This window comes from Mercenaria mercenaria, chromosome 6 (assembly GCF_021730395.1).
Source record: "Mercenaria mercenaria strain notata chromosome 6, MADL_Memer_1, whole genome shotgun sequence".
NCBI classification, from domain to species: domain Eukaryota; kingdom Metazoa; phylum Mollusca; class Bivalvia; order Venerida; family Veneridae; genus Mercenaria; species Mercenaria mercenaria.
The window spans coordinates 66,020,674-66,039,097 of record NC_069366.1 but is presented as its reverse complement, the minus strand read 5'-3'; the positions used below and the strand labels follow the sequence as shown (position 1 = coordinate 66,039,097).

General features: G+C 38.4%; 3 protein-coding genes across 3 annotated transcripts in view; 2 read left to right on the top strand and 1 right to left on the bottom strand.

Annotated features, from left to right (window-relative positions):
- Positions 1 to 540: 540 nt before the first annotated feature.
- LOC123550388 (solute carrier family 49 member 4 homolog) lies at positions 541 to 1,959 on the top strand. The gene has a single exon (XM_045338818.2). It carries the CDS (start codon positions 541 to 543, stop codon positions 1,957 to 1,959), a length of 1,419 nt encoding a protein of 472 aa, XP_045194753.2.
- Positions 1,960 to 8,199: 6,240 nt separating this feature from the next.
- LOC123550389 (solute carrier family 49 member 4 homolog) lies at positions 8,200 to 10,233 on the top strand. The gene has a single exon (XM_045338819.2). It carries the CDS (start codon positions 8,292 to 8,294, stop codon positions 9,708 to 9,710), a length of 1,419 nt encoding a protein of 472 aa, XP_045194754.2. The 5' UTR covers positions 8,200 to 8,291; the 3' UTR covers positions 9,711 to 10,233.
- Positions 10,234 to 14,912: 4,679 nt separating this feature from the next.
- LOC123548549 (AN1-type zinc finger protein 1-like) overlaps positions 14,913 to 18,424 on the bottom strand; it is a 36,195-nt gene continuing 32,683 nt past the window's right edge. Inside the window, exon 8 of the mRNA XM_045335896.2 lies at positions 14,913 to 15,868. Within this exon, the coding sequence (XP_045191831.1) occupies positions 15,701 to 15,868 (168 nt within the window). The 3' untranslated portion in view covers positions 14,913 to 15,700. The remainder of the gene's footprint in view (positions 15,869 to 18,424) is intronic.

The following is an 18,424-nucleotide window of genomic DNA, read 5'->3' as shown; positions in this document are numbered from 1 at the left end:
AAAATTTGAATGATTTCAGAGATATTATAAAAGGAGGGATAATTTTGTCAAAATACAATTTATTGGAACAACACTCGTATAAGGCAGATTTGTGGCATTGATGTGTAAAAAGAAAAGTCAGAGTTATGTGACCTGGTATAAGATCTAGAATTTGTCTTATGATCCCGAAAATCTGTTAAAAGTTTTAAAATGATATTGTATGTGAAAGTCATTCAACGAAGACAATTCCGGAAGGATGGGACAGGGACAAGGCCTAACCCTCTCCCATCCCCTCCCACGTCCAACATCCGTGTAAAATGCATCGCACATAATAAGAAACATGTTAAAAGTGAGAAATAAATCCCAACGCAATTGGACTTTGTTCACCTATATATCTAGATACATTGTAGTTTTGCAGCGTGTTTGGCCATACAATACGTTCGTGACTCTACATAAGTTAATAATTTGGTGAGTATGCGAATCAAATTGGATAAATGATACATGAAATATTCTAATTCAACTGACAATTTTATAATTTTGATATATAAACACATGCACTAAATGGAAAATACGGTAGACGAGAAGAGGCCATTGACTGCAGAAACACGTGTTTACGGCCGACGATATTGGATATTGACCGTCTTTTGTATGACTTGCTGTGTGCAGTCTATGATATGGAACACGTGGGGGCCTGTTGCCGAATCTTCGGAAATAGTTTTCGGCTGGGCCGATGGCAACGTGGCGCTTGTTGCGAACTTAGCCAACATTAGTTACATGTTTCTTGTAATTCCAATGTGCATGATGATGGATACCAAGGGATTACGTTTTTCAATGATTCTGTGTACAGGAATGCTAGTATTTTGTTCCGTAATTCGTTGCTTCTCCCTTGAACCAGTAACTGCTACTGTAACGGCATATGTATGCGGATTAATCCAAGGTATTGCGGCTACAATGCCGTTTTCAGGCCCTCCTCTTGTAGCAGCTGTGTGGTTTCCCCCAGCGGAGAGACCGGTAGCAACAGCAATTGGTTCATTTTTCAACTACATGGGAGTATCCTTATCGTTCATTATAGGCCCACAGCTCGTGCCCGATCCAGTGTACCAGGACCACGTGCAGAACAGTACCAATACATCAGTTACAAACGTGACAGATTCCGTTGAACATAAAATTCATCCTGATAAAAATGAAGTTGTGAACATGGGAAGTTTGAGACAAGGCATATTGAATCTTTTGTATACACACAGCGCATTTGCCGGACTGGCTTTCATTTTAACGATAACTTATTTCCCATCTAAACCACCACATCCACCTAGCATAACGGCGTCAATCCAGAGAACGGACTATAAACAAGCTTTGATCAAAATTTTGCGCAACGGCTCTTTATGGCTGATCGTACTGGCAGGTGGAATTCCTATAGGAGTTATTGGTGTATGGATAGCCATTCTGGACGTAGTTCTTAAACCTCTCGGTGTGACACAAATCGACGCTGGGTGGATGGGATTTTGGCATACGTTAATAGGTTGTTTTTCTGGTATTTTTATAGCAAAATTTTCTGACCTTTTCAACCGTAGACGGAAACTATTCCTTATATCACTTTTCACGTGCGCCATGGTGTGCAGTATTTGGTTTGCCTTGCTCTGCACTAGTGTGATAGTGTATGACCTGAAATCTTTGTACGCATCTTGTATATTATTAGGGATTTTTATCAACGGAACAACTCCCTTGTTTTACGAGATCTGCGCAGAAGCATCGTATCCTGTAGCAGAGGGCGTCACGGGAGGGTTTTATACATTGGTTGATAATGTGGGCGGAGTTATCTTCTTGTCCCTAGTGTCAGTGCCAAATATTGGAACAGAATGGATGAACTGGACTGTATTAGGATCTTTAGTTGTAGCCATTCCGATGTTGTTCGTGTTTCCAGAGCGCTACAAGAGGACGGACATCGACTTAAATCGTGATGTTGAAATACATTCTAGTTAATGCGCAGTGTGAATGACTAACCATAAAATATTAAAAGTTAATGGTGTATCGTATATCAGTTCTTCAATACCATACATCACTTATGACACTACACTTTTCTTGGGTCCGAGGTTAAATAACTCGCGTAGCAGAGTTCAACTTTAAAAAACCCGAGTCTTGGGATCAGCCTCAAAAAATTTTTATTCAAGTTTATAAAACCAAGTTTCGAGATCAGCCTCAGAATACTGCCTTGCCATTGGTGAATTTTAAGCTTCACCTCACATGCTGGAGATACGAGGCTACTCTCCGTCACTGGTCCCAGTTTCGTTGTTTCCGAGCACAAAATTGAAACTTGGCATTGACAAGGTCTTATTCTGAGTCTGGTTTTCAATTGAGGTACAGAATATCACGTACGTCGGCCACAGATTACATATGCATAATGCTTACAGGTACTTTTTATATATAGATGGGAAAAGTCCATCGACATCCAACACCTTAGCATGTAAAATTCGTATTGTGATCCAGTCTTGCAATCGATGTTATCCATTCTGCACGTTATATCTGCCTAGTAAGCTCAATGTGTGGAACACTAGCTGTTTGGTAACTGGGGAAACAGAGTAACAGAGGAGATAGGGCAACAGGGTAAGAAGAGCCATGATTACAGGAGAAAGCTTAACGGGGAGACAGGGTAACAAGGGAAAGCTTCACGGGGAAACAGGGTAACAGGGGAAAGCTTGGAGAGACAGGGCAACAGGGATAAGCTTAATAGGGAGACAGGGTAAGAGTGGAGACAGAGTAACAGGAGAGAGCTTAACGGGGAGGCATGGTAACAAGAGAAAGCTTAACGGGGAAACAGGGTAACAGGGGAAAGCTTAACGGGGAAACAGGGTAAAAGGGGAAAGTTTGGAGAGACAGGGCAACAGGGATAAGCTTAATAGGGAGACAGGGAAACAGTAGGGAAACAGAGTAACAGTAGAGAGCTTAACGGGGAGACAGGGTAACAAGGGAAAGCTTAACGGGGAAACAGGGTAACAGGGGAAAGCTTGGAGAGACAGGGCAACAGGGATAAGCTTAATAGGGAGACAGGGTAAGAGTGGAGACAGAGTAACAGGGGAGAGCTTAACGGGGAGACAGGGTAACAAGGGAAAGCTTAACGGGGAAACAGGGTAACAGGGGAAAGCTTGGAGAGACAGGGCAACAGGGGAAAGCTTGATAGGGAGACAGGGTAAGAGTGGAGACAGAGTAACAGGGGAGAGCTTATCGGGGAGACAGGGTAAAAAGGGAAATCTTAACGGGGAAACAGGGTAACAGGGGAAAGCTTGGAAAGACAGGGCAACAGGGATAAGCTTAATAGGGAGACAGGGTAAGAGTGGAGACAGAGTAACAGGAGAGAGCTTAACGGGGAGACAGGGTAACAAGGGAAAGCTTAACGGGGAAACAGGGTAACAGGGGAAAGCTTGGAGAGACAGGGTAACAGGGGAAAGCTTGATAGGGAGACAGGGTAAGAGTGGAGACAGAGTAACAGGAGAGAGCTTAACGGGGAGACAGGGTAACAGGGAAAACAGAGTAACTGGGGTAACAGGGGAAATATAGGTAACTGGGAAAACAGAGTAACAGGGTAAAGGTAACAAAATAGCCAGGGTAACAGGGGAAATGTAACAGGGGAGTCACGGTAACAGGGAGACAGTACGAAGGGAGACAGGAAAATAAAGGAGAAAAAGTCACAACAGGGGAAAGCTAAACGGGAGACAGGAAAACAGAGGAGACAGGGTAAGCTTTACAGAGAGACAAGGTAACAGGGGAAAGATTAACTGGGAGACAAGGTAACAGGGGAGCCAGGGTAACAGGGTAAAGCTTTATGAGGAGACAGGGTAACAGGGGAGCCAGGGTAACAGGGTAAAGCTTTATGGGGAGACAGGGTAACAGGGGAAAGCTTAACAGAGGAGACAGGGTAAGCTTTACAGAGAGACAAGGTAACAGGGGAAAGATTAACTGGGAGACAAGGTAACAGGGGAAACAGGGTAACAGGGGAAAGCTTTATGGGGAGACAGGGTAACAGGGGAAAGCTTAACAGGGAGACGGGGTAACAAGGGAAAGCTTAACGTGGAGACAGGGTAACAGGGGAAACAGGGTAAAGCTAAACAGGGAGACAGAGTACCAGGGGAAACAGTTTCGGGAGAGGCAAAGCAACAGGAGAGACAGGGTAGCATAGGAGACTGGGTAGAAGAGGAGACAAGGTAACAGTGTAGACAGAAGCGTAGGTTTCATGACTGGCATTAATAAGCATATTTATGGTACCAAATATTGTTAAAATCTGACAAAAGTATTGACTTTGCGTAAGAAATAAAACAAGCCTTTAAACTAAAATAAGACCAACAATAATTCTCCAGATATTCTTATCCCTATAAATATAAACTAGAGCTGTCACAGGAGTGACGAATTATACCACCGCAATTAGGCCTTGTCACAGAAGTGACCTCTTCAAGGGTTTTAGGAGATATAGAGCGGACACAAAACGGAAGGCTCAAACCTTTGTCTTCGAGTTGTGACCTTGACCTTGAGCCGACATGGCTGACTCATGGGTTCTGCATATTGTCTTAACGAGGTGATTATTTGATCCAAGTTTTATAATTATCCTTCAAGGGGTTTAGGAGATACAGAGCGGACACAAAATGGAAGGCTCAAACATTTGACCTTGAGTTGTGACCTTGGCCTTGAGCCGACATGATTGACTCTTGAGTTCATCACATCGTCTTGATGAGGTATTTGAGCCAAGTTTCATGAAAATCCTTCAAGTTGTTTAGGATATACATAGCGGACACGAAATGTTACAGACGGACGGAGACCATTCCTATAACCCTCTCCACTCGTGGCGGGAAATTAAAAATTGGTGACTATATGTGTAATGTATGGACGGGATGTCTGAAAACTGATCAACTACATGCAGTCGGGTCATACTTCAACGTTAGATTCTTAGTCCTTCTTTCTCTCCTTTCTTCTATTTTTCGTCTTATCGTCAAAACACATGAATGGTATTTATTTAGTTTCTATCACATTCGTCTTTACAATTATATTCAATTAAAGTGTTTCCTTATCCCGGTACAACTAAGAGCTCATGTATTTGCACGAATAATTTTGTCCGCAAAGGAGAAGAATTCTATAAGACTACGAGTATTTGTCTTTCATTCTTATCCTTTCCTACTTATCTTGTTCAAACTATGATGTATGTATTTAACTTGTACATGTATTACTGGAAATAAAGTGTGTTAAAAACGTTAAATTCAAAAGTTCTCATCGATATAGGGTCGTTGGTTCGAGTCGCAGTATTTATCTGGTTGTTTATGTTTTATGGGTCTGTTATGTAATGGTGGTGTAATGTTGAAATGACTCATGAGGTCAATGTTCAACGTTGTAAAAATGACCCCTATGTAACTATGTAAACTGCGGACGGGTCTAAATATAACGTTACACTACCTTTACATGACCGAAAATAAAACACTTATTGTTACGAATGCCTAATATAATATGGGTGGATAAAGTCAAACAATTCACAGTTTAAGACTCGGTAAAATGAGATAGTACTGCGCACATTCCGAAACTTTCAGCACATGTAACTCTGACCTGTTTGGCATGCCTTTTTCTAGCGAGATCGCATATGCTGGATGGTAAACGTCGCCGATTTGTAATCACAAAACTTATCACCGCTTAAAGACATAAACTATTCTACTCGACCTGGCATTGGCGTCGCCGTCTGCGGCACACCTTGGTTAAGGTTTTGCGTGCAAGTTACTATCAAGGTCATATCTCAGTAACCACTTGATGTATTGAATTGAAACATAACAAGAGCTTTCCCAGTGACCAAGCCTATTAAAAATAATTAAGTTAGACATCTCTTGATTGAATATAATTCAAATTATGGCCCTTGTTCGACTTAAAACATCTGGTTGAGATTTTGCTTGCAAGTTACTATCACGGCCATATCTCAGTAAGCACTTGATGTATTGGATTGAAACATTACACGAGCCTTTCCAGTGATCATCCATATTAAAATAATTAAGTAAGACAACTCTTACTTGAATATAATTCAAATTATGGCCCTTGTTCGGCTTAAAAGTTCTGGTTGAGGTTTTGCGTGCAAGTTACTATCAAGGCCATATCGCAGTAACCGCTTGAAGTATTGGATTGAAACATTACACGAGCCTTCCCAGCGATCAACCCTATTAAGATAATCAAGTTAGACAACTCTTAAACTATGGCCCTTGTTTTATCATAATAGTTAATTCCATTGTGTCAAAGATTCAAAACATGTATTTACAAGAATAGTCGGTGCATTTAGTTTGTTATTATACAAAAATAAAACTGATAAAAGGTTAGAACATGATGATATTGTAATATTTTTATCTTATTGATTGGAAGTTATTAAATCCATATTCTACTATCTCGTAATTAGGACTTAGTAACTCCTAATTGAACACAGACTACTCCTAATTATGAGATAAAAAATATTTCAAACTGGCACTAGGACGCTTCCATACTTAAAACATAAAGATGTATCTTTATAACGTAAAATACATATCTTTGTGTTAGAGATATCACTATAATTTACAGAAATATCCCTTATAAATACATTGTTATGATCGTAAAAGATACTTCCTGTGTGGAAGTCTCGATGTGCCTGTCGAAGTCCGACACCACCCCACCCACCTGTCGAAGATCATTGTGGTAAACTTTCGTTAACAGTTCCCTGTCCAACATATAGTTGATCTCGCCAACCTCGCGGAAGTTGTCAGATCAGTTTGAGCCCGCCTCGGCCTTGTGAAATTACTTTTAAAGAAGCTATCCAGCAAGCCTGCTATAGTTTCTTGTGCTTTCCAGTGTGTTTCTCTTCTACAAACAGACGATCTCCGACGTTTATCTTAAATTTAACTAACCGTTAAAAATGACCCATTGACTGATCAAAATGTAACGACTGATCAGTTTTCAACGACCTTTTGATCAAAATTTAATGTAGAAATGTTGGCGGGGTCAATTCTCAACGTTGAAAAAGGACCCATGGGTCAATATTCAACGGGGTCAATATTTAATGTTACACCGAAACTGTGCAGTAATCGAGCATCGCCAGATTAAAATAAGGAACCCGTAATTACAGCTGGCAATTTACGTAATCTCCGTATGCTACTTCGGTATTATCCGGAGTGTGACCGATGAGCTACATTTGTGATCGTGTGTCAACGTAAATACGTAATCCGCACGGAAATTGCATAGTGTTATTACGGGTCCGCTAAAAGGCAGACGTGTATTATTCTGAAGTTAAAAAAACCCCTCAAGTTAGATCGTTTAACAGGTGTAACAGATCAACTCGAAGTCCGGTTGGTGTTTGGTATCCAAACACGGGAAGAAAAGCTACCATCAATTCAATCCACGAGCTAATGCTAGAAATGAATAGTACTCACTGTATGCTTTTATACACTTCTCACTGTACCTTTCAATCTTGGAACATAAATGTTAAAACAAATGTGAAAATTGAAGTGCAAAAGGGGAGTTAATATCATAAATATTCATGATAGAGTTATGGTCCAATGTGCATACAGATTTCAGAAATATTTTAGGAAATTTCAAGTCTGGAACTTTTTGTGCAGAAAGGATACAAAATCAGAGTTATGGGATCTGGTATATGAACTTGTGCTTCAATTTTCTTACTCCAATTCAAAATTTGAATGATGTCAGAGATATTGTAAAAGGAGGGATAATTTTGTCAAAATACAATTTATTGGAACAACACCCGTATAAAGCAGATTTGTGGGACTTGATGTGTAAACTTGAATTAAAATCCTAAGGTTTGTGTGAAGTTTCTGTCAACTGCATGTATAGGCAACATAAATATTAAGGAAAATGTCAATTCTTTGGACAATTTCTAGGTAAAAAGAGGAAATAATTTTATCGAAAAAGAAAAGTCAGTGTTATGTGACCTGGTATAAGATCTAGAATTTGTCTTATGATCCCGAAAATCTGTTAAAAGTTTTAAAATGATATTGTATGTGAAAGTCATTCAACGAAGACAATTCCGGACGGATGGGACAGGGACAAGGTCGACTATATAACGCCTAACCCTCTCCTATCTCCTCCTACATCCCTGTAAAATGCATCGTACGTAATAAGGAACATGTTAAAAGTGACAAATATGGACTTTGTTCACCTATAGTTTTGCAGCGTGTTTGGCCATACAATACCTTCGTGACTCTGTATAAGTTAATAATTTGGTAAGTGTGCGATTCAAATTGGCTAAATGATAAATGAAATATTCTAATTCAACTGACAATTTTATAATTTTGGAATATAAACACATGCACTAAATGGAGACTACGGTTGACGAGAAGAGGCCATTGACTGCAGAAACACGTGTTTACGGTCGTCGATGGTGGATATTGGCCGTCTTTTGTATGACTTGCTGTGTGCTGTCTATCATATGGAATACGTGGGGGCCTGTTGCCGAATCCTCGGAAATAGTTTTCGGTTGGACCGATGGCAACGTGGCGCTTGTTGCGAACTTATCCATCATTAGCTACATGTTTCTTGTAATTCCAATGTGCATGATGATGGATACCAAAGGATTACGTTTTCCAATGATTCTGTGTACAGGAATGCTATTTTTTTGTTCCGTAATTCGTTGCTTCTCCCTTGAACCAGTAACTGCTACTGTAACGGCATATGTATGCGGATTAATCAAAGGTATTGCGACTACAATGCCGTTTTCAGGCCCTCCTCTTGTAGCAGCTGTGTGGTTTCCCCCAGCGGAGAGACCGGTAGCAACAGCCATTGGTTCATTTTTCAACTACATGGGAGTATCCTTATCGTTCATTATAGGCCCACAGCTGGTGCCCGATCCAGTGTACCAGGACCACGTGCAGAACAGTACCAATACATCAGTTACAAACGTGACAGGTTCTGTTAAATATGTAATTCATCCTGTCAAAAATGAAGTTGTGAACATGGGAAGTTTGAGACAAGGCATATTGAATCTTTTGTATACACACAGCGCATTTGCCGGACTGGCTTTCATTTTAACGATAGCTTATTTCCCATCTAAACCACCACATCCACCTAGCATAACAGCGTCAATCCAGAGAACGGACTATAAACAAGCTTTGATCAGAATTTTGCGCAACGGCTCTTTATGGCTGATCGTACTGGCATGTGGAATTCCTATAGGAGTTATTGGTGTATGGATAGCCAATCTGGACGTGGTTCTTAAACCTCTCGGTGTGACACAGATCGACGCTGGGTGGATGGGATTTTGGCATACGTTAATAGGTTGTTTTTTGGGTATTTTTATAGCAAAATTTTCTGACCTTTTTAACCGTAGACGGAAACTATTCCTTATATCACTTTTCACGTGCGCCATGGTGTGTAGTATTTGGTTTGCCTTGCTGTGCACTAGTGTGATAATGTATGACCTGAAATCTTTGTACGCATCTTGTATATTATTAGGGATTTTTATCAACGGAACAACTCCTTTGATTTACGAGATCTGCACTGAAGCATCGTATCCTGTGGCAGAGGGCGTCACGGGAGGGTTTTATACATTGGTTGGTAATGTGGGCGGAGTTATCTTCTTGTCCCTAGTGTCGGTGCCAAATATTGGAACGGAATGGATGAACTGGACTGTATTAGGATCTTTAGTTGTAGCCATTCCGATGTTATTCGTGTTTCCGGAGCGCTACAAGAGGACGGACATCGACTTAAATCGTGATGTTGAAATACATTCTAGCTAATGCGCAGTGTGAATGACTAACCATAAAACATTAAAAGTTATTGGTGTATCGTATATATCAGCTCTTCAATACCGTACATCGTTTATGACACTTACTTTTCTTTAGTAGGCTCCGAAGTTATAAAACTCGGGAGTTCAACTTTATAAAACCGAGTTTCGAGATCAGCCTCAGGATACTGCCTTGCCATTGGACAATTTCAAGCTTCACCTCTGAATCAACCAATCAGATGCTTATGATATGAGGCTATTCTCCATCACTGGTCCCAAATTCGTTGTTTCCAAGCACAAAGTTGAAACTGGCCATTGACAAGGCAGGCCGCAGGTATATTGGAATTCAACAAGTAGTGTAGCACATGGGGACTGGGTGATTTCACGTGACTTTTTACCGATATGCGATTGGATTATTGCATTTATGGAACGCCGTTTTTTTGCAATATAACTGGCACTCTATGTGATATATAGAGAAATGTTTGTGATAATTTATCCAAATTTTCAGCAATGATCAATATTGATACTTAGTTGTGTATACGGGTTTTGTGTTAATTGCTCTTCAATTTCCTGGATTATGGTCCTGTGTTGTCAATGCAGTACAGGTGAAGGCATGAATCACATTTTTGAAAGCTCTAGTAAAGTATTTCAATAGTCAAGGAATGTGGCCAGTTGAGCTAAAATAGTTATTTTTGCTCAAAACAATAACTTTAAGTTACTAGAATTAAGAAATACATATGTCATAGATCCCCTTGTAAATCGTGTAGAATGGATTAATATATCCTACATTAAAGCGTAATGGTATAATAAAACAAGAGGGCCATGAAGGCCCTGTATCGCTCACCTGACCTATATACCTAAAGATCATCAAGATTAGCATTCAGACCAAGTTTCATTTAGATATGGTCATAAATGTGGCCTCTAGAGTGTTAACTAGTTTTTTTTTTCTTTACTTTGACCTAGTGACCTAGTTTTTGACCCCACATGACCCAGATTCGAACTTGACCTAAAGATCATCAAGATTAATATTCTGACCAAGTTTCATGAAGACACAGTCATGAATGTGACTTCTAGATTGTTCACAAGCTTTACTTTGATTTGACCTGTTGACCTAGTTTTTGACCCCACCTGACCCAGATTGGGACTTAACCTTTAGATCATTAAGATTAACATTCTGACTAAGTTTCATAAAGATATGGTCATAAATGTGGCCTATAGAGTGTTCACTAGCTTTTCCTTTGATTTGACCTGGTGACCTAGTTTTTGACCCTACATGACCAAGATTCCAATTTGGCCTAAAGATCATCAAGATTACCATTCTGACCAAGTTTCATGAAGATACAGTCATAAATTTAACTTGTAAACAAGCTTTACATTTGATTTGACCTGGTAACCTAGTTTTTGACCCCACATGACCCTGATTCGAACCTGACCTAGAAGTCATCAAGACAAACATTCTGATCAATTCCCATGAGTTTCAAACTTAAAATTAGGTTTCTAGAGTGTTAACAAGCTTTACCTTTGATTTGACCTGGTGACCTGGTTTTTGACCCAACCTGACCTAGATTGAAACTTGACCTAAAGATCTTCAAAATTAACATTCTGACCAAGTTTCATTAAGATATAGTCATAAATGTGGCCTCTAGAGTGTTAACAAGCTTTAGCTTTGATAGAGTGTTAATTAGCTTTTCCTTTGATTTGACCAGGTGACCTCGTTTTGACCCCACCTGACCAGGATCTAAATATGACCTAAAGATCATCAAGGTTAACATTCTGACCAAGTTTCATTAAGATATAGTCATAAATGTGGCCTCTAGAGTGTTAACAATCTTTAGCTTTGATTTGTCCTGGTGACCTAGTTTCTCATTCCACTTGATCTAGATTTGAATTTGACCTAAAGATCATCAAGATTAATATTCTGACTAAGTTTCATAGAGATATTATCATAAATGTGGCCTCTAGAGTGTTAACAAGCTTTACAATTGATTCGACTTGGTGACTTAGTTTTTGACCCCATATGACCCAGATTTAAACTTGACATAAAGATCATCAAGGTTAACATTCTGACCAAGTTTCATAAAGATACAGTCATAAATGTGGCCTCTAGAGTGTTAACAATCTTTTCCTTTGATTTGACCTGGTGGCCTAGTTTTTGACCCAACATGACCCATATTCGATCTTGACCTAAAGATCATCAAGATTAACATTCTGACCAAGTTTCATGAAGATACAGTCATAAATGTGGCCTCTAGAGTGTTAACAAGCTTTTCCTTAGATTTGACCTGGTGACCTAGTTTTTACCCCAGATGACCCAATATCGAACTTATCAAGATTTTATTGAGAGTAACATTCTGACTAAGTTTAATTAAGATTGGACCAAAATTGTGACCTCTAGAGTGTTAAGAAGCTTTTCATTTGATTTGACCTGGGGACCTAGTTTTTACCCCAGATGACCTAATATTAAACTCGTCCAAGATTTTATTGAGGGTAACATTCTGACCAAGTTTCATCAAGATTGGGCCAAAATTGTGACCTCTAGACGAACGGACGACGACACAGGGCGATCACAAAAGCTCATCTTGAGCACTTCATGCTAAGGTGAGCTAAAAACAAACATGTTATTCATTCATAAGTAACTTTTTAGGGTGAGTGGTCACACATACATCCATAACAATTTCTAGTCTGTATAACTTATCGCTGCAGGAAATCTTTTGACTTGTTTTGACACTAGTTTCCAAACCCAGTTTATAACCTTAGACCCTGGTTATAATTTGAGGTACAGAATATCATGTACGTCGGCCACTGATAACATATGCATAATGTTTGCAGGTACTTTTTATATTTAGATCAGAAAAGTCCATCAACATCTAGCACCTTAGCATGTAAAATTTCAATCTTTCTATGAAATTTGAAGGAAGTTGATTCCAGGTTTTTTTAATAGGGAAATAGATTCTAAAGCAGTCAAAGTGACTGTCACCTACTACCCATAAGTAACAACTCTATGAAATCTGCAGAACAAGGTCAAAGTATTCTTTAGTTTGAGCGGAAACCATTTTCAGTCTCTAGGTAATGGTGACCTTGAGTCATATGACCTATTGATTTCTTCAGAAATAAGCATTCAGGCGCATAGCTGCGTTTGCGCAGATACGAAGCTGTGTAGTGAAAATCTGGCAAACATACATAATTTAATTGGCTAGTCTATTTGGTTGCAATAAGAAGTCTATATCATGCAATGGAGATTGCTTCATACGCAATCATTGCTTACCCCATACTTTTTATATAAATACAGTAACCTCCAAACTCATCAGGGGACAAGAAAATGTGTTCTTTATAGCCCGAGTTTGTTATTAACATATAGCGAACATGTTCCTTAAAGGCATTATTTATATAGCAAACAGATTTATATAGTTAGTTGATTTAATGTGCATTGTAATTCTCAAATTGTCTTCGTAGTTTTATGACAATTTATATTAAGCATAGTTCTGCAATTTATTTCATTATCCTGCTTTTTTATTGCTTATTTTGTAATTATCCTGATCATGTGAAATATTGCAATCGTATGTTGTCTATGCTAACGGTTTATAAAGGCAAATTTCTATAGTAAAATGTTAATAGTTTAATACTATAAATACAATATAATTCATTCCATGGTCATAATGGAAAATGAAATCCAATAGAAATCAAATAATTACACCTAATTTTAAAAATCCTATGCCACTGCCCAGGTGTGACACTGGTACAAGCTATAACTATAGGATCTGACAGTATTGAATTTGACAGCCAATTCATAGTGAGATAAATATGTATTTTCTTTATAACTGGTGATTATATATTTTTCAATGGCCTAATAGGTAACTAAATTATACCAGAAGACCTTAAACAACATTCTTAAAGATTATCAAATCAGGTGTTACACTTGCTTTTAGATGTGGTTGAGATATATTAACAATCAGGTTGTTTTTAATATCTGTTTTATAAAACTTCTGAAAATGACTTTTTTGGGTTACTGTAAGTTGTTTCAATGTATTTTTCAACATTGGGACATAGAAATGATTACCTTACATCTGATAATTTCTATAACCATGTTTGTTACAACCATATTATTTTAGATAGATCAAAGAATGGCTAAAATAGGGACATTTTTAATTGTTCCTTACAACAGAAAATTGTTTTTTAATGAATCAGTATAATTTGAACAATCTTGGTAGAGGTTGATAAGGACCATTTGTATGAAATCATTTCAAAATCGAATCATGGGTTTAGGTGGAGATGTCGTTTGAAGATTTTTCTATTTTTAGCTCTGCTATGTGCAACCAAGCGGAACCGTTTGAACAAATTTAGTAGAGGACCATCCAAAGAACATCCATGCCAAGTTTCATCAAAATCCATTCAGTGGTTTTGGAGATGTCTTTTAAACACAATTGTTGACGACGGATGGCCCACGCATGCAGAATGGACACAGCGTGATCACAATAGCTCACCATGAGCATTGCTCAGGTGAGCTAAAAACAAAAGCAACGCAATGCGGAGCAATATACGCCCTAAGTGTGACCTTGACCTTGAAGCAAGCCATTGAGAACATGTACTCTACACCTCATTCCAATGTGGTGAACATTTGTGCCAAGTTTTTTTAAAATTCCTTCATGAAGTTCAAGAGTTACACAGCGGACACGAAACACAGTCATATGACCTTTGACTCCTAAGTGTGACCTTGACCTTGAAGCAAGTCATCCAGAACATGCCCTCTGCATGTTGTCTCGATGTGGTGAACATTTATTGTCAAGTTTCTTCGAAATCCTTCAAGGGGTTCAGGTATGACCTTTGACCCCTAAGTGTGACCTTGACCTTAAAGCAAGCCATCCGAAACATGCCTTCTGCATGTTGTCTTGATGTGTTGAACATTTGTGCCGTTTCTTTAAAATCCTTTAAGCATTACAAGAGCAGACACCAAACAAAGTCATATGACCTTTGACCCCTAACTGTGACCTTGACCTTAAAGCAAGCCATCCGAAACATATGCTCTGCACATCGTCTTGATGTGGTGAACATTTGTGTTAAGTTTCTTTGAAAGCCTTCAAGAGGTTCGAGAGTTACAGAGCGGATATGAAATTGCTAACAGATGGACGTCTGGACAGATAGACGGATGAACATCGGCGTCATAACATAACACATCCCTTCAGGCGAATAATAAAATCAGACTGACACGAACTAACTATTCTGACTGGTAGTTAAAAGTGAACTATGAAATTTATTTCACTATAAAATTACTTTCACATATTTCATCTAGAGCAAGCAAAACATAGTACTCACAGTGATTCAGTGGTGATTTTTTCCTTTGAAAATTAAAGAATAGTGCATCTGTAAGTTGTTGCATTTAATAAACATTTAATTGTTCTTTCATATTCAACATCACAAACATTTGTAAAGATAGTGTTTGTTTTTTGAACCTGGTCTGTTTTACATAAACAATATATATATTTTTTTTGTTGGATTTAACGTCGCACTGACACATGATAGGTCATATGGCGACTTTCCAGCTTTTAATGGTGGAGGAAGACCCCAGGTGCCCCTCCGTGCATTATTTCATCACGAGCAGGCACCTGGGTAGAACCACTGACCTTCCGTAAGCCAGCTGGATGGCTTCCTCACATGAAGAATCAATATATCTTCTATTATCTAAATCAGTATACTGTAAAAACACTTATTTTTATGGGGGACTAATTTACATGGATTAAGTAGTTGTACCGTTCCACAACAACAAATAAATGCCCGTTCTTTTAATCTTCAAAAATATAAAATCCACAAAATTATATCTCAAACCACGAAATGTCATGTCCAAGAAAATAATGGATTTCACAGTAACAACAAAATTTGAAACAGAATGAAAAATATACATTTAGAAGAGTCACTTTCTCTTAAACCGATCTTAGAACAGGCAATATATTACACATCTGACATCATTAAATCCATATATTGCTTTCAGGTAAACTGTCAGGTCGGACATCAAGATATCTTATATACAGATATATCATCAAGTTTCTCAGAGTTGTTTTCTACATATTCCAGAATCACAGATGACCCACTAAATATCAGTTCTTCCTTTACTAAGGTCTCTATAGCACAGTCTGTTCGTAAAATTGTTCCATCCTCGGAAGAAAATAATCGTAGTTTCTGGAAAAGTAAGAGAAATTGCAGTTTCTGGAAAAATGTGAGAAAAATCTCAGTTTTGGGACTTTAATATAGAAATTGTAGTATCTAGAAAAATGAGAAAAATTGCAGTTTCTGGATAAATAAGATTATCAAATCAGATTTTCATTAACTATAACATGACCATAGATGTCCATATTTTTATATATATATATTTTATATTTTCATATTGGGTGTGTGACATCATTTACAACATCATTTTTATGTTTCTCGTTCAACTTTACTTATGTTAAAGAACAAATTCATACCATTTCTACAAAAATATTAAGTAAGGAAACATATATAATAAAAGAATTATTGCATTGAGAAATATGCACTCATATTTTCAAAGAATAATATTGCCCACTTAAAGTCTTGCAATATTTCTGCAGCACAACGCGTGCATATCTATCAATACAAACCTAATAAGCTATAAAAATTGCAGTTTCTGAAAAAAGAATAGAAAAGTCCAAGTTTCAGGAAAAATGATGAAAACTGATGGAGAAACTGAAGTATCTGGAAAAACTAGAGTTGTCACAGGAGTGATGAATTATACCCCCACAATATGGCCTTGTCACAGAACTAAGCCAATGTCAAAGCTGAACTTACTTGATCTTTGACCTACTGACCTCAAAATCAATAGAGGTCATCTGCTGGTCGCGATCAACCTCCCTATGAAGTTTCAAGATCCTCCGCCTAAGCATTCTCAAGTTATTACCGAAAAAGGTTTAAATGTTCCGGGTCACTCTGACCTTTGACCTTTGGAACTCAAAATTAATACAGGTCATCTACTGGTCATGACCAACCTCCCTATAAAGTTTCGTGATCCTAGTCCCAAGGGTTCTGAAGTTATTGTCCGAAAACAGTTTAAATGTTCCGGGTCACTGTGACCTTGACCTCTGACCTACTGACCTCAAAATCATTAAGGGTCATCTGCTGGTCATAACCAACCTCCCTATCAATTTTCATGATCCTAGGCCCAAGCATTCTCAAGTTATCATCCGGAAACCAATTAACTGTTTCGTGTTATTGTGACCCTGACCTTTGACCTACCAGCCTCAATGTTGAACTTGACCTGTATTCAAACATGTTACATCTGTGTACAAAAATTTATGATCATAGACCCAAGCATTCTCAAGTTATCACCCCGAAACCGTTTAACTGTTCCGAGTCACTGTGACCTTGACCTTTGACCTACTGACCTCAAAGTAGAACATGACCTGTATTTCATGATATTACACCTGTGTACCAAAATTTATGATCCTAGGCCCAAGCATTCTCAAGTTATCACCCGGAAACCATTTAACTGTTCCGAGTCACTGTGACCTTGACCTTTGACCTACTGACCTCAAAACCATTAAGGGTCATCTGCTGGTCATAACCAACCTCCCTATCAATTTTCATGATCCTAGGCCCAAGCATTCTCAAGTTATCATCCGGAAACCAATTAACTGTTTCGTGTTATTGTGACCCTGACCTTTGACCTACCAGCCTCAATGTTGAACTTGACCTGTATTCAAACATGTTACATCTGTGTACAAAAATTTATGATCATAGACCCAAGCATTCTCAAGTTATCATCCCGAAACCGTTTAACTGTTCCGAGTCACTGTGACCTTGACCTTTGACCTACTGACCTCAAAGTAGAACATGACCTGTATTTCATGATATTACACCTGTGTACCAAAATTTATGATCCTAGGCCCAAGCATTCTCAAGTTATCACCCGGAAACCATTTAACTGTTCCGAGTCACTGTGACCTTGACCTTTGACCTACAGACCTCAAAGTCGAACTTGACCTGTATTTTATGATGTTACACCTGTGTACCAAAAATTATTTAAATCGGTCAAGCCTTTCATGAGTTATCATCTGGAAACCGTTTTACTGTTCAGGGCCACTGTTACCTTGACCTTTGATCTACTGACCCTAAATTCGAACTTGACCTGTATTTTCTGATGTTACACCTGTGTACCAAAAATTATTGAAATCGGTCAAGCCTTTCAAGAGTCATCATCCGGAAACCATGAAAACCAACGGACCGTCCGACCAACCGCTCACACCTATATACCCCTCCAAACTTGGTTTTGTGGGGGTATAATGAAAGAAATTAAAGATTTTGGAAATGATAAAGAAAAACATTTATATTAACATTGTGCTGCACATGCTCCACGTAAAACTGACCTTGTTAAAACATTGAAACATTCCTTGAAATGACAACATCAGTTTTCTACTGGAACAATTAACAAATACTATGAATCAATATCCTTAAACATTTAATCACTGGCATTTAATATTAACCTTTACCCTGCTAAATTTCTATAATGGACTGGTCCATCATTCAATTTGGGCAAAACCACTTATTATTCAAAGGCATATGTTCACTGAAAATTTAATGACTGAATAGCGAACAGTGCAGACCATGATCAATCTGCACAGTTGTGCAGGCTGATCTTGGTCTGCACTGGTAGCAAAGGCAAAATCACTTGCTGCCAGCAGACTAAAGGTTTAATATCCAAATGAACATTTCCATTCATTTTAC